General features: G+C 37.0%; 1 protein-coding gene across 2 annotated transcripts in view; it reads right to left on the reverse strand.

The window, feature by feature from the left end:
- Positions 1-6,547: 6,547 nt before the first annotated feature.
- Positions 6,548-17,438, reverse strand: part of abcg4a (ATP-binding cassette, sub-family G (WHITE), member 4a) — a 50,895-nt gene continuing 40,004 nt past the window's right edge. The window contains exons 7-16 of one of the 2 annotated variants that reach the window (XR_007428220.1): positions 17,192-17,315; positions 16,903-17,017; positions 15,131-15,276; positions 13,982-14,080; positions 13,664-13,832; positions 11,946-12,046; positions 10,874-11,032; positions 10,570-10,688; positions 8,513-9,922; positions 6,548-7,589 (exon numbers count right to left, since the gene is read on the reverse strand). Coding sequence is in view for 1 of the 2 variants with exons in the window: in XM_007260507.4 (XP_007260569.2) it covers positions 9,697-9,922; positions 10,570-10,688; positions 10,874-11,032; positions 11,946-12,046; positions 13,664-13,832; positions 13,982-14,080; positions 15,131-15,276; positions 16,903-17,017; positions 17,192-17,315 (1,258 nt within the window). In the remaining variant the exon portion in view is untranslated. Of the gene's footprint in view, positions 7,590-7,676; positions 9,923-10,569; positions 10,689-10,873; positions 11,033-11,945; positions 12,047-13,663; positions 13,833-13,981; positions 14,081-15,130; positions 15,277-16,902; positions 17,018-17,191; positions 17,316-17,438 lie in introns of those variants that run through there. The other variant, XM_007260507.4, reaches the window with a different exon arrangement.

Genomic DNA, 17,438 nt, shown 5'->3' on the forward strand with positions numbered 1-17,438 from the left:
ACATATGGTCAGTGTGTATCAGTGTGTACATGGATGTCACATACAGGATACTGATCAATGATGTCATATTTTGGATCCTGGAGCACCTGCTGGTATGATTTCATTATAATTAATCACCACTAGGGGTCTCAAACAACAACAAAACACGCCTGGAGGTCTTTCATTGCTTGTGGCGCTGGTGCAGCTGGGTCCAGACTTAAAAAAGCTTGTGTGGCCTACTGTAATGAAGCAGCTGTCTCAAAGGCAGGATGCAATAGTGAGCTGTCTATTGCAGGGGTGTCAAACTCATTTTGGCCGAGGGCCACATTGGCATATTGGCTGTCCTCCGAGGGCCAGATGTAACTTATAAATGTAATAAAATGTAACCAAATGTAATATATGTAAATGAATGTAATTACTCCTTAATGTTAAATAACTCTCAATATATTATTTATTCAATCAAATATTACAGTTGCATGGAAAAAATGTTTGCTTGTTGCTCTATTAACATAAATCCTTTTAATTTGTCATGTCATGAAATCCAAAAACTCCATCAATCAAGAACCAAACTATTCAAGTGAATAGAAATGACATCAAGTTATATTAACTTTGAAATTATTAACTGAAATAAGGCTTAATAAATATAAAATCAAAAATTGTGAGCTGTTAAGAACATAGCATTTCCTCAGATTTAGCAGTTCCTCATCCAACCACTAGTGGGAGCTGCAGCAGCAGCACCACAAGTCCGCAGTCTTTACTGAGTCAGAGCTACAGCCCAGCCACGGGCTACAGGGCTCAGCTCAGCCAGTCTGGAGCGTTTTTAAAAATTTTAAGTTCTTCTGTGTATGAAATAAAGATTTTTGTAACAGGATAATACAGCTCTCTGCAGTTCATCTTTCAGCCCAAGCAGCTAACAGCAGCAGTTTAAAGCAGCTGTCACGGAGTCACTGCTCGGATTACATTAAAAACAGGTCAGTTAGCGCGCTGCTCACCTCAGGATGTTTATAACTACGGAGTTTAGTGGACACACCACGGCTGCAAGGTTAGACTGTTGAAGGCTACTGAAGACTATTAACGGCTATTGGAGGTTATTGAAAGGGTTATTGAGGGCAGAAATTAGTAAAGGCTGGTTAGATAAGTGATTCACGTCCTCGTACTTTGCTGCGGTGAAACTGCGACTAGCGCTGTCACAGTGATGTTTATTAACGTCATTAAAACAGATTTTGTCAGCTATTGTCTTATAAATATTTACACAGAACTTATATCTCTCCTAAAAAGCGTTTATTTTGGTCAGTAACACTCTTCGTAACACAAAAGGCATACCGGTCTTTCGCCTTGAAGCACAGCCGTCCGTCTGCATCAACTTCTCTTTTTCTGGACATTATGGGATAAACATTTATATGTCTCAATTCCACCCGCGAAGTTACACCTTCCCTCCGGCAGGGTTTCCACATCAATGACTACACTGCCGTGTAGTGGCAGTAAGCCGTAACTTTGCGGGTAATACAATCGACAAGCATTGTGGGAAATGTATTTTTTGGTCAAAGAACGCTTCTGACTTATTTATTATAGACACTAAGATCTTACAAGCTCTCGCGGGCCACATAAAAAGACGTGGCGGGCCACATTTGGCCCGCGGGCCTTGTGTTTGACACATGTGGTCTATTGGGTTTAAGAAGTAAACAAAGCAGGAGCATCCCTGATTCAACAAGACAAGGAACACTGGAAACCACTAAAGACTGAAAAGTAGGAACATCTAACAGGAAAACAAAAAAACAAGCAATATACAGACCAGCAGACCAATAGTGATACTTCTAAGTGTTACAGTGTTTTGTGGGAGATGGAAGTGTCTCAAACTCATGCTTGCACTTTACAATTCAGACAAAAATGGCCAATGAAGGCATTCTCAGTTTTGCCCTTAAACTCGCTGAGCGATGAGGAAATACTTATGTATTCACATAAGTAACTCTATTTGGTATGAGTAAACAACTCAACACAGTTTAAGGGCTAAATCACTGGGCCTAGAAATTACCTAAAATGACAGGCTGTGCCCCAATTGTATGCTATACACTAATGTTGTGTTTTAATGCTCATCAAAAGGTTGTATATAAACTTTAATCCGTTTAGGGTCTCATTGGAAAATCCACCCTGCAGGCACAGATATCTGTAAGATATGCCAAATAAAAAAATCTAGTGGTTCACAAATATAATGCAAAATACTATTAAAATTCATTAAAATTAGCCAGTCCATTGTTGGAGTGTAATAACAAAAAATGATTAGAAACTGAATTTAAAATAGTAAAAAGGTACAGTGTATGCATCACATCTTGTAAACCTGTGTATAATCTAAAACCCTATCTTAAACCTTGTGCAAGGCGCACTGTGATGCTCATTGCTATTTTACACCGCGCCAGTAGTCTTTTTTCACATCGTCTGACTGCGCCTTTGAAAAGTACCAACAGTGCTTGAGAATATATCTACGCCAATGGACATGAGGGGCTTGAAATGAGATGTGTTCAAGTACATCTCTGGCATATTGCTATCTTGGCAAAAGAAAACACAGGTGGACTGAAATAGCAATCCACCAAAGTCAGAGAACACCTGGCTCTTAAAGTGAAAGGCAAGTGACACACTGACTGGTTTGTTTCATGTTATGCCAAAAATAGACCCATGATTATTTAAGAAAATTACTACATGACTTTTGCCTGTTTTGAGGTGCGCAAGGTGTACTTTTCCTGTTGTTATGATAGCAAAGACACACTGACACGCCCTAAATCAAACTGTGCGGTGCATGGTTGACGGCTTACATAAGGATTGCTAAAATGGGGCCATTACTGTAAATGTGGCTGTTGCAAGATGCTGATTAGTGTCCATAAGCTTCTATTAAGTGTTAGCAACTTTAGCTTTGTGACAAATGTGTGTGCATTTTTATACAAATTTGCAAAATGTATAATTTTGAGGATGTGCACACTAGATGCACCAAATGGATGCAGGACATATAAGGCAGCCATCATGATGCATTCACAAATTTGCAGTTACCCTGTAGAATTACAGTGCATTCAAATTCAAAAGGTAAATATGTTCAAAATAAGACAGAAAAGAAACGATAGTGTAGGTAATATATAAATGCATTTATTATAATCGAGTCCAGTACACATATCTTGCAATTCTGATGAGACAGAGGGAATCAAGAAAAACAAAGACAATCGACTGGGAAAGTAAGGTGAGAATTCCTGTCTTCTGTGAACACCTTTCCCACAATCGGCTGCGCAAACCACCACAAACCAAAATAGCTCTCACCTACGACAAGTCAAACCTCAGTTTGGTTGATTCAGCAGTCAGCAGCGTATCTTCTTCTAATTTAAGAGACATTTTGTTGAAGACGTTGTATATTTTAAGGCATGCACACTGCATTTGAGAATGGAGTGAAGTGGCTTTGATGTGGCATCGTTGCAGGAAAATACTTAACAGGAACTTATAATAGGGAAAAAAATGCAGCATTAATAATGCATCGACCGAGACATCTGATGATGAGGGAAATAAACTGCTGTGCTGGCATTATATGTCTTATGGTACTGCACACATGGCTAACATCACAAACAGTACGACATTACAGAGCCTGAAATACAGTGTTGCCATTCGGAAATGGCTGACAACTATTGGAAACACATGGATATTGGAGAATAAGAGAAGATAGAACACGCGCTAGAAGCACAGAACAATACTATTGCTATAAGAAACAGGTATTACCCAACTCTCTACTCTAGAGATTATAACATAACACATTCATTCTTTAATCTCTTTAATCCTATGTGCAACACTACCAGGAACCATTATCAGGAACCTACCAGGACCAGAAACCATTTCCAACACTCTATACTTGCTCAATAACACTTAAGAATAAGGAACGAAGGAGTTTAGTCCCCCCAGGTTCCACCTTACATGAACATGAATTATTGACTAATTAGATTTTACAGGTTGCTATCATAAGCCCCAAAAGAAAGATCCCGATTCTAAAGCATTATTTTCAGCATTCATATTCAGTAGACTATCCATCTTACAGGGTTTACATTACATTAAGTCCAACCCTGAATCCTTTTGAATATATTCAACTCTTTCCTCTATTACTATACTCTTTTATTGCACAATGGCCCTCAGAGACGATCTTTAAAGCTGTGTGTAAAGCAGCAGCAGGCTGAGATTGTTCTAGAACAAGAGCAATCAAGACTTTACAGTAATGTGTGTTGATCCTGTTGAATACAACATTAGCAGAACTGTGTTGGTCAGGTGGTATTGCAGGGGTTCCCGAAGCCAGTTCTAGAGACCTTTTGCTACTCACAATTTTGGGCATTTCCACTTTACTTGGATGATCCATTATAGATGCCTCATAGATGCTCACCTAACATTCAACTGACATTCAACTAACATTCTACTGAACATCTATTAAATACAATCAAACTCTCAGCTGAATGTAAATAAGAGATGGCGGCACGCAGTAGTCTCACGCTCCTAGCAAACTCGTATCTATTTTATTATTGTGTTTTTATTTATTTATTTATTTATTTTATTCTATTTTATTTTGTCTTTATATTTATCTATTTAAAAATTGCTCTTTGGATGCAAACTGGACCATAAGAATTCAATTTCGTTCCACCTCATGTACCACATACAGTATGATGTGAAATAACTATAAAATCTCCTTGAATCCTTATAATGATTCTTAATGCTTAAGCTACCTTTAAACTTACCCTAATCCCTAAATCAATCTTAAAACCTAAGCCTAACACTAACATTAATCTAAAACTTACCTCTAACTTTAAAGTTTAAGGTTAAGGTAAGGGTACACAGTTAGCGTTAGGTGTAGGCTTACATTCATTTACATCATTTACATTCGACTAAGAGTTAATTTTATATGAAATCCTGGAAATTTAGTTGAATGTTACTTGAGCGTCTCCAAGGCATTATCAATGGACCATCCAATCCAGTCCAAATGTTACCAATCCATTACCTCACTGAAACAAAACTGACTTGGCCAGCTCAAGCTATCTTTTTGATCAATTGACGATTTAGTAGGTTTACCAGCTAACATGAGCTGCAGCTGAGCTAACTAGTCAATTATCAGGAACAACATGGGGGAACCGCATGATCTAGCTTGTCCAGGTTGAACAAATTGGTCAATCAGCTTTATCAGCTTGGTAAAGTTGCTCATTATTACAGTACACATAATATATAACCGACTTTTCAACAGTCTAGACCATTAAAGACCAGATAAGTCCAGCGAACAGGCTGGATTTTGTCAGCAGGGTAGGGTAGTGGGTAATACTGTGAAACAATGCTAACAGAAAGGTGTTATGCTGCCTTCCATTTACCCTGGAAATCAGCTAAACATTCAGATATAGTATTTACACCTTTTCGAAACATTTCCAATAAAGGGTTTGATCATTATTTACCCATGTTTTATGGAAAGTCTAACCAAAATATGTCCAGCTTCTTTATTGTTGGCATTTTTTTTTTTTAGCATTGTTAGCGATTCCAGTTGAATACAATGCATTATGCATTAATGTGTTAATGTGTGGTGCAGCCATCTTGTATTTTATTCTTTGGCTTTCAATCGAGTTTCTGACATCACAGGTCATATGGAAAGCAGCATAAGTTCAGTTAAACTTAATACAAGCACTAATGTATTCGTTGAACTTAAGTCAATGTAAGCAGTAATCATGGGATAGCCACGTTAAACTCAGTAGTAGTACCAGTAATTTGTTTAGTCCAATTAAAGGCAGCGTTAGCATGTGTTAGTGCAATTTAACCCAATATTAGCAAGAACATATCTAGAGTATATCCATATATCCAGTTAATTAACAGCAGCAGCAGCAATGTGTCCGTATACTGTCATTTAACTCAGTGCTAATGTACAGTAATGTGTTTTTTTCCATTAGAACTCAATATTAGCAATTTAGCTCAATGCTAACAATAATGCGGTCCCAATTTAACACCATGCTAGTAGTAATGTTAATCCAGTTGAACACAGTAGTAGCATAAATGTGTTATTTCAAATTTACTAGTAATCATTTTAAACTCAAATCTACCAGAAATATGTGTGTCTACTGAACTCAAAGCAAGCAGCAAACAGAAAAGGTGTGTCTTTCTCTTGTTTCTCTTTATCATTGTGATTTCCTTCTGCTTGTTTTGGGTGTTTTTAACTTAATTCATTGTATTCATGAAAATGGTCTCCTTTTTCTTTTGCCTGTCATGAAAATGGTCTCCTTTTTCTTTTGCCTGTTTATGATAAAGCTAAAGCTAAAGGAAAACAGACGACCAAAACTAGAAGATCTAGTTAGGAAATCAAATAAAGCTTGAAGGAGGAGTATATACTCATACAGCAATTCATGAGTAACATGAATTCCTACACATCTTTTCTTTTTGTCTTTTCTTTTTTTCTTTTTTGGAATTCCAGAATCACCATGCGAGTTAAATTTGCACATCCGTTTCTAGCATTGCACATCATATTCATATAAAAATAAAACTAAATACAAACGAATCTGAAAAAAGGTCATTTCTGCGTACAGCATTGCACATCTAACTTGGTCGTGTATATATTCTTGGGTTATTACGTATAGTTCAGTATATGAGCAGACATACCACATGGCAGATGAGCAGACATACCACATGGCAGGAATCATAAAACATTGTCCGTAGAGTAACATCATCATCATCATCATCAACATCATCAAGTCCGTCATTAAGTAAAATGTTCGTTCGCATTGCATTGCAGTATTGAGGAGGCTGACTAACATGTAAAAGCGGTTAGAGTTAGATGTACAGGGAGGTGCTCGTAACAAGCGATAACGTCCAACGTCAAAGAGTATACAACAGACTACACCAGTTAGGAGGCACACACTGTCCGTCCAGCATTTTGGTGTCCAATAGCAGGCATTTAGGACAGTCCAGGTCACCCCACTGTTGGACACTGGTGGGTTCTTTGACTGCAAAAATGATGCAGCCTTGATTGCATGATCCCCACTTCAGAAAGCAGAGGGCGAAACAGTAAGTCTCATTCGAAGCAAAGAGAGACACAGACCCAGAAGAAGTCCCAGTTCCACATGGACATACATTTACTCACACACAAGGAAACAAGGTCATAAAAGCGGATATTTATATAATATTGGAGAGAGCTCAAGGTTAAGGTTAAAGAGGAGAGGGTCCACTGTCCATCTTCTTGTATTTTTTTTCTCAATCCTGAATAAAAGAGAAGTCATATCCAGAGTTTGTTATACAATATTCCAAAGTTCACATTCCTTAGCGCAGTCTTTAGCATCAAGTCCAAGTAGGCAGCAAGATTCGCTTTGCATATGAAAAACGGTATCATGTAGTGGTGGCGCCAAGCAATCCATCCATGAGAGAAGAAAAAATGTAAAAAAAAAACAAAAAAACATAAAGCACAAGATCACCCATATCCATTGGCCTTCATGCCCTCCAAAACCTGCATGATTTCAAAGAGTGGCAGTCGAAAAATACAGGGTGACAGCACAGATATACAGTTGCTGCTGATGTTGCTGTTCAGCTAAAAGAGTTCGTCCAGCATCCACACCTCTGTCCCACATTGTCAGCGACTGGATGAAAAGATGAGAAGATGAAATGATTGGAGATGGCTCATTCATGTAAAGCACAGTTCCTTAAAGCAGTGTCACGTACTGGCATTCCTAGTTGATCAGGGTTGGGAATTTCCGGAGGGCCAGATTCCTGCAGATTTTGCTTTTGCTGTTCAAATCACCTATTAATTACCAGGTTTAAAAGGTCTGTTAGCCAGTCCTAATATAATTTATGGCATATCTAGATTGTATCCAGATAGATTTTTTCAGAAACTTAAGACTTAAGACTATGTTAAGACTGCTTTAAAAATCTCAACAAAAGGTCTGAGCAACTTCTGTCACTCTAGATTAGATAACATTGTTGTTTGTTGCATTGTGAGTGACGCAAAATGCATCCAGTATTTCCAGACTATGATTTATCTGAACAAATCCGATGTTTGGAATGTCTAGATTGTATACAGATTGATTTTTAATAGTCTGTTGAAGTACATTTCTAGCTTATATTTTTCCTCTTTAATTTTCGTCATTAATGTATGTAACAATGCATGTCTGAACATCACAAAAGTACCTGCCGTGCAATTTGAGTGTCCAGAGCATCAAGACTGAGATGCATCTCTACGAATCTGACTGTAATCACTTTTTAAACCAGCTAATGTCGCTAGGACTTCATGTGAATTCTGCCTGTCCAGACTATCAAAAATCAATCTGGATTTAACCAAATTTAGGCTGCCAGTCTGAACATAGTCTTAAGATATTTTTTTGCAAATCAAGTCTTCAGACTTATTCTCAACTGGAAGTGACCGTCTACCTGGAGGACTACATCAGGGACTAAGAAGTTGATCCAGCACACAGTGCCAATCCATATCTAAACATGCAGTCATATGCACATTCATACTTATAACTACACACACAAACATCAGGACAATTTAGCATATCCAATTTACCTGATCTCCATGTTTTTGTGGGAGGAAACTGGAGTCCTCTGAGGAATCTCATCTGGACACAAAGACAACATGGAAGCTCCACACAGATAGGGACTTGAACCCATGACCCAGTGCTGGGAGGCGACCGTGATACATTAGATTGGATACAATCTAAGTAGGCCATAAATCAGATATGGGCTGATTTTTGGACAGTCTAAACATACAGTATTCACAGAGCAGTGAAATAAGCAAACTGTGCAAGACTCCGGACCCCGTTGCTCACCCCTGCCATAGATGGACTTGGTAGAATAACAGATAATGTGTCCATATTGTGTTAATAAATGTGTTTATGTGCGAAAAGTGAATTTCTACCGTAGATTCTTCTGTTGATGCTTTTATGTGTTTGAGTACTGGGAAGGCTCTGTTGTTGAACAGACAAAGATGGGACTGCAGATATGCTGGTTAGACTTTTTTCCTCACAGTCTGCAATTAATATCCAGAAGAAGGACAGTACGATGCTCTGTGGGTGTAACCTGAAATCAGATTCCCTGCGAGTCCTTGTCTTCGCCCGGCTTTCAAAAGCGAGCCAAGAGAAGAATTCCGAGTGGAAGCTCAGATGGAGCTTGAGGAACCTCTTTTTATCTTTTGGCTGTTTGACAGGCACTCGCTCTCTATGTGTGTGTTTTCTGTTGGAAAAATAGCTGAGGCTGTTCACATTAGGACAGTCCGTATGCTTTACAGAGCAGTTGAGGGATTGTCGGTTTGGACAGTTTTGAGCTCCGTTCAGAGCCATCATGCTTACCATCTTAGCTACAGTAGAACTTTGGACATCATATTACGATGCATCTATACAACAATGGCATGGAATCATTTAAAAATAAAAGTGACGATTAACTTAAATAGACTTAAAAAAACTTCACAGATTTCTAATGGCAGCTATTGACCCTCAGATTGCTCTCAGATCTGTTTAAAATGAACTCATATAGTGATTCTTCAAGTAATCAAAACCTATGAGGAATGTTCATGTGCAAAAAACAACATGGAAACCATTCGATTGGTTTGAGAAGAAGGTGAACATTGCACAGGTTTGCCTCCACAGCAAAAGAAACGAGATGTAAATTAGAATGTGTGCGTTTGTGCCAGAAAAAACAAAATAAGTTGTAGTTATGATTCATTTAAAGGAGTGCGGTAGTTGATCTCAAGCCCTAACGTTCAGATTTGACTTTGTAGCGCAGCACAAGATAGGTGGCCAGCCGGAGGATTAAGAAGAAGACTCCCAGCACCATGAAGTCCACATAGAGCTTTGCGTCCTCCACATCCAGCAACTGCAGCACTTCCTCAGGCTTCTGGAACTTACACACCATGCTTGGACACTCCAGCTCAGATCGGTTCATGCCGTAGATGGACAGGATGACACCCTCAAAACCGTACCTGTGGAACCAAGAATAAGACCATGGTGATTTCAAGCTGATTCCATTGCTAACACAGGTTTTTAATATTTATCATATTTTACACACTATAAGGCACACTTGAAATCCTTACATTTTCCCAAAAATCATCAGTGCCCGTAAGTCCGTAAAATAAATATAGATAAATAGGTAAGTATTTTTTTTTATTATTTAAACAAAACCAATCCTCTTGGCCACAGTGTGTGTGTTCATATGTACGTAATAATGCAATATCAGTCATCTGTTTAACACATGTTCATTGATGTGGGTTAACAGATAATAGGATAACTTTGGATTTACAAGAGTGAAGCAATAATCAGACTTTTACACTGCAACCTGCTCACAATCTCACAAAAACATGTGATGGAAACTTGAAACACATTTGGTTTTTATGGTTTCTAATAGAATGCAATGCTGCCTTTCTAACAGCTCTTTTTTAAGAATTGTTTTGCCTTTTTTTTACTAGATATTGTAATATCTGTTTAAATGTGCAAATTAGTCCAACTCTCTTTATCAGATTTCATAATTGGATGTCAAGTCCTTCTAGTCCTTCTAGTCCACTTTTATTAAAACTACACAAAAAAGACTCTCAATCATTTCCACCCTTTTTCTAAAACCTATAATATTTACCTGACATAAGAGACATAGGAGCTCCACTGCAGGTATTTGGGGATGGTGTCAAAGTTGACAAAGAAGCCCGAGAACAGCAGGACCGGAATGGCTGTGACTGGGCCTACAAATGTGGCCACCTAAAGAGAAAATAAAGGAAAATATAGTATAACCTAAACAGAGTTGAAAACAGACAATTTCCAAAACCAACTCTTATGTAACAGTGGTAAATTACTTCACCAGTTAAAAAATGAATCATTCTTTGAATAATAGTATTACAGATCAGTAAATTTTTGAATGGTGGTGCATGTCAGTGTTGATTTACCTGCAGGGAGGTGGAGGCGGCGCCGATGAGAAGCCCCAGAGACTGGGCCACCAGGGCAGTGGAGGTGGACAGAGCCATGAACAGCAGATATCTTCCTGCTTCCGGAGGCTGCTCTGTCATCCAGTACACTATACTACAGTACATTATAGGACATATGATCTGTGTATGTTTGGGTGTGTATGTGTGTGTGTGTGGAGGGGGGGTAGTGTAGGAGAACGACAAAGAGAAATTAGTTGATGAAAGAAAAAAAAAATAAACACTGAAAGACTTTTAGGAACATATCAACAACATATCAGTGTTTAACACTTTGACAAATTGTGTAAATAAATTCTATTGTATTCAGAGCATCAAAGGATAGGGTTAAGGTTTGGTATTGAGTGGAGCTTAATCGTAAGTTTAGGATAAGCTTTTTATTTTTGTCAGTCTTCACATTGTCAGTCTGCATGCTATGAACTCTAACACACACACTAAAGACTCCAACTCCCAGCATGCACTAAAACCGGACCTTCTGGACTCTGCTTATCACGTGACGCTACAGTGTTCTAACTCCCTGAGCTTCTGATTGCCCACACCTGGTCCTGTTAGTATATATACTTCTTGTCACTCTAGCTCTTCTATCTTGCGTTTCTTTATTGCTCTTTTGGTTTTCAACTTGTTTTTGTATTTTTGACTACTCTTTTGCACTGCCTTTACTACTGTTTGTTTACCAATGCAGACCCTTATCTTTGTAATTAGACTTCTCTTTTTGCCTATCCCTTTTTCTTGTTTGAATATCCTGTTTACGACTCTTTTTTGCCTGCTGTCACTGTGGTATTTTGTTATCTATTGCTGCCATTTTGGTTCTGACCCTGCCTGTCTCTGACTACCCTTGTAAGTCTAATCCCTTTTTTAATAATAAACTCTGTGTTTGCTACCCGCATTGTGTCTGTGGTGTGTCTGGCTGCGTGAAGATTTGATTTAAATGTTTCTATTAGTCCATTTATCATAACATCGGAATACAATATTAACAAACAAATTCACATTGTGGCAGAAAGTCGAAAAAAATGTAAAAAAAAAAATGTTACAGTCATACCTGGAATGGAATGTCAGCCATGGTCTTGGCCAAGTAGTAAGCCTTCAAGCTGTACCAGTAGTTCAGATGCTCCCTCATAAACACAGACATCTCCAGAGGAACTGTGGAAAATAGCACACAATTACTCCAGTGATCTAATCATAGCACTAAATATAAACCTTTTAAAAAATCCTCTTCATCTTGTAATCTCTCTAGCCATTATCAAAGTCACAGAGACTCATATATTTGTCACACTGGGCCTCATTCACTAGTATCATCAAAAAAAGTGATCTTAGATTTGTTATTAAGAAAATGACTAACAAAAAGACTACATTAGATTTACTATGGTCTTTAATGATGGGTCTATTTTTATTAGGGATGCAATGAATTCTGGGCCAATATGCCGATATCTGATATTACACATGTAGATAGATAGATAGATAGATAGATAGATAGATAGATAGATAGATAGATAGATAGATAGATAGATAGATAGATAGATAGATAGATAGATAGATAGATAGATAGATAGATAGATAGATAGATAGATAGATAGATAGATAGATAGATAGATAGATAGATAGATAGATAGATAGATAGATAGATAGATAGATAGATAGATAGATAGATAGATAGATAGATAGATAGATAGATAGATAGATAGATAGATAGATAGATAGATAGATAGATAGATAGATAGATAGATAGATAGATAGATAGATAGATAGATAGATAGATAGATAGATAGATAGATAGATAGATAGATAGATAGATAGATAGATAGATAGATAGATAGATAGATAGATAGATAGATAGATAGATAGATAGATAGATAGATAGATAGATAGATAGATAGATAGATAGATAGATAGATAGATAGATAGATAGATAGATAGATAGATAGATAGATAGATAGATAGATAGATAGATAGATAGATAGATAGATAGATAGATAGATAGATAGATAGATAGATAGATAGATAGATAGATAGATAGATAGATAGATAGATAGATAGATAGATAGATAGATAGATAGATAGATAGATAGATAGATAGATAGATAGATAGATAGATAGATAGATAGATAGATAGATAGATAGATAGATAGATAGATAGATAGATAGATAGATAGATAGATAGATAGATAGATAGATAGATAGATAGATAGATAGATAGATAGATAGATAGATAGATACTTTATTGATGCCCGAGGGAAAATTCTAGCATATTTTCTAACATATCTGCTGATGCTGATGTACATTCAAAACTTACACAACCCGGCATAACTTTATACCTTTTTAAACAAAAAAAAATAAATAAAAATTTGCTTAAATCAATGGATTTATGTTGTGGCCAGTGTCGCTTGGTCCTTTTCCGCATACAATATATATGTCAGGAAATACTGATTTGAAATATTGGCCATATTGATATAATTCCAATACAATCCTTAATTATTATATTATTACTATATCATGTGTAAAAACTGTAAGAAGATATTTTCAGAAGAGTGAGTTGGTAAACGGTTGGTGAAATATTTAATCTGATAATCTGTCAAACAAAAATATCTAAATAACAAAACATTTAAATAAATTGTATGTTAGAAAATTGTTTAAAAAAACTTTTTTTAAATGAATGCAGTGCTACCGAGAATAAACCAAACGTTTTTTTCTCCATATTTCTACACTGCTACCAACAAGTCCAGAACTACAAACACATACAGTATAAACACGTTCTCTTACATGTCAGAACGGTAGGCATAAGTGCAGCAAACATGAGGAACAGCATGGAGAAGAAGAGGAAGCCAGTGTTGTTGAAGACTTTGCTGGCGTCGTTCCCGATGTTCAGATACAGCAGACCAATCAGAACGCCAATACACAGGTGCGACATCACCCTCAGATGGGTCAACACCTGGACATAATAACATAAATAAATATGATCTATAAAATGCATCATCAATCATACATTTCCTAAACATGCCTGTTTGGAATTGTAACCATTTAATTCATAAACTCAAAAAATATCAAAATAGATTTTTTAAATATAGAGAGTAAACTCACCGTATCTCTGCATATAGTGATGAAGGTCCTTTCGAAGAGGATGCAGAACTGTGTAAAGGTACTTGTGGTAAAAGTGTGTTTCTCAATGTATCCTGAATCCTGCACAAAACATTTAATAAACACAAGAGACATATCAGAGATGTTTGCTATGTTGGTCATTATTATACGATCTGCGGTTCTATTCTATTCTATCTAGAAAATGAACTGTTAAACTTTCATATATAGTATATTATATTATATATGTAATATATATAAAAATAGGAAGTCACTGCAGTTTCTGAATCAGTTTCTCTGATTTTGCTATTTATAGATATATGTTTGAGTAAAATGAATATTGTTGTTTTATTCTATAAACTACAGACAAAATTCTCTCCCAAATTCCAAATAAAAATATTGTCAATTAGAGCTTTAATGTGCAGAAAATGAGAAATGGCTGAAATAACAAAAAGGTGGCAAAGCTTTCAGACCTCAAATAATACAAAGAAAACAAGTTCATACTTATAAAGTTTTAAGTTTTAAGAGTTCAGAAATATGTGGAATAACCCTGGTTTTTAATCACAGTTTTAATGAATCTTGGCATGTTCTCCTCCACCAGTCTTACACACTGCTTTTGGATAACTTTATGCCTTTACTCCTGGTGCAAAACTTTAAGCAGTTCAGTTTGGTTTGATGGCTTGTGATCACCCAACGTCCTCCTGATTATTTTCCAGAGGTTTTCAATTTGGTAAAATCAAAGAAACTCATACCTTTTACGTGGTCACTTATATTTTTCCAAAGCAGTATTGTATAAGCTATTTCATTTACTATATACAGAGTATTATCAGAAAACATGACCCTCTCCTTGTTTCTACCCTCACTGTCAATTTGACCAACTCCACTGATCATACAGAAGCACAGATTACACACACTAACACTGAGTATAAATGACTCACAACCCAAATAATAATAGCTGCTCTGTGGAGTTTTTCTCTCATGTGGGGTCCTGACCATTGAAGAACAGGGAGAAAGGAGGATAATATTAAAGTAGACAGAGAAACAGAAACAGGACCACAGTCTGTAACTACAGAAATATGTCCTATATGTTCAGTGAACAGTGGGTGTATACACAAGTAGGAGATGTTAAAGTAAAACACTTTGTTTAACACTCACACTGTTACACTGAGTGGGGCAGGATGTTGTGGGGTCAGTTTTGTCACTGGAGTTCTTCTTGTCCCCTTCTGAACACATGCCGCCCTGCACAGCCTCAAAAAGCACAGGGTTCAAATCTCCATACTCTCCCGATGCCACTTCAATTACTGGAGACAAACAGAAAGAGAACAACAAGTCTCATTTTAGGACAGGATTTTTTGTATTTTCCTACTTCATTAATTATTCCAGATCTTATTAAACTGAAAAGACAGTTATATTTCTTATTAGTTCTAGAACTACTGGATGTTCCATCTTTACACTCCTCAATAGTGTTGTAATACTCAAGTTCACTCTCAGAATTATTTTGCACTATTTTTTAAAATATATGTTGAATAAAATGCATTAATAGACATCAATTATAACATATAATGTATAACAAACTATTTAATTAAATTTTTTCCCAATTTTTTTTTTTTTTTCATTTTTTTTCAACCTTGTCTTGGCCATTTCTGGTCTCAATCTCAACTATTATATTCTGCAGTATAAGAGTTTACCACTGTTACTTTTTTAAGGAATGTATAATAATATACTTTTCTCCTAATAGTTAATTTGTAATTTGTTCAATTTACAATTTATTGATTAACTAATTAATTTAAACTAGGGCAAAGGTAGCCATCTTGTCATCTTGTTTTTTATGGTTTGAATTGTTCATTAATTAAATCTAATTAGTAATTGTTCTACTGTAAACACAAATGTAGTAAAAATGATTAATTTCAAATATTACCCTTTTTTGTACCTAATCTGAAAGGCCAATTGTTTAATCTCTGTTCAAAGAAACTTTTCCTATCACTAGCAATGCTACTACCATTCATTTTTCACACTAGAAGAGGGAAGACTAGCACATGCTGACACATGTGAAGCCACTTGTTGCCTGATCACTTAGCAGTGAGCTGTGTAGCAGTGTGATGTTGGTCAGCACAGACATCTGTAGTAACACATCTATAAGAACACTTGTAGTACCTGTTTGTCAGCATGATGTCTATTTTCTGGTCCATTTCATACATACATTCTGTTATTTACAGTAAGCTTAGAGTTGCAGATTTCCACTAAGGCTGCCTGCAGCAGCATTAGCATTAGCAGCTAACCGCTAGCGATAGCCACAGTTAGCAACTAATGCCGCTGACAGCGCTTGAGTGTTCCTTTAAGCCAGGGCAATGTTAGCCAGCAGTTTGTCCCACTTAGCTTGTGTTAACATAGAAAACGCACAGGTTACAGTTTGCTAATACTTGCCTCTGAACGGCGACAGAGCTAGTGCTGCGGTTAGCGGATAATGCTAATGCCACTCCAGCAGTGCTAGCCGGGGTTAGCAGCAGGCTACTGGCCGATAATACTCACCTCTGAACGACAAAAGAGCTAGCGCTTAGCACAGTTAGCGGCTAATGCTAATACTGCTAGAGAGCTAAACTAAAACTCATGTATAACACTGTATTTAGCAGAATAGCTTTACTGCTTCATACAACCTAACTGGTAGAATTCACACATAAGGCACACTGGATTATTAAGGATAAGGATTTTAAGGTATGCTTTCCCCAACATTCCCAATTCTCTAAATCATGCCAAGCAGCATGATCTGGGATTTAAGCCAACAATCCTCGGATCATTGTGACAGATACTTATTCTGATGTACCACTAGGAGCCACAATGTAATTTGTCAGTAAATATTATGATAAACTGATTCAGAGTATATTTCAAATACACACAAATACAAACACACACATATAGAGTTAACGTACTGAAGTCTGCAGGGTTGTGGTAGGTGGGGCAGTGGAGGCCGAGGTTCTTCAGGTAGGGGATGAGGTACGGAACTGTGCCCTTATATATGCACTGCCCCTGACTCATAATATACAGCTGGTAGACAGGACAGAGAGAGAGAGGGTTAGAGATCAGATTTCAGAATCGATTCAAACTATATGAGATCACATTACACTAGATTACATTACATTTGCATGCACTAATGACACTGAAGTGATAAGCAAACAAAATAAAGCAGATCGTAAATGGGTCGTAAATGTTGATTGGTACCTTGTCGAACATCTCGAACAGTTTTGCACTGGGCTGGTGGATGGTACAGATGATTGTTCTTCCTCCCTGAGCAAGAGACTTCATCAGAGAAACCACCTGGAAACAGGATGCACTGTCCAGGCCACTGGATACAAAACACACAGATACATGCAAAGATCCAGTTAAAGTAGCAGTCGGTAAGAGTTTTTTTTTTAAAGCTTATGTCTGTAAGTTTTGGAATTTAGGACCCTCTCTGGTAAGAATGGGT

Source organism: Astyanax mexicanus, chromosome 1 (genome assembly GCF_023375975.1).
Source record: "Astyanax mexicanus isolate ESR-SI-001 chromosome 1, AstMex3_surface, whole genome shotgun sequence".
In the NCBI taxonomy this organism is placed as follows: domain Eukaryota; kingdom Metazoa; phylum Chordata; class Actinopteri; order Characiformes; family Acestrorhamphidae; genus Astyanax; species Astyanax mexicanus.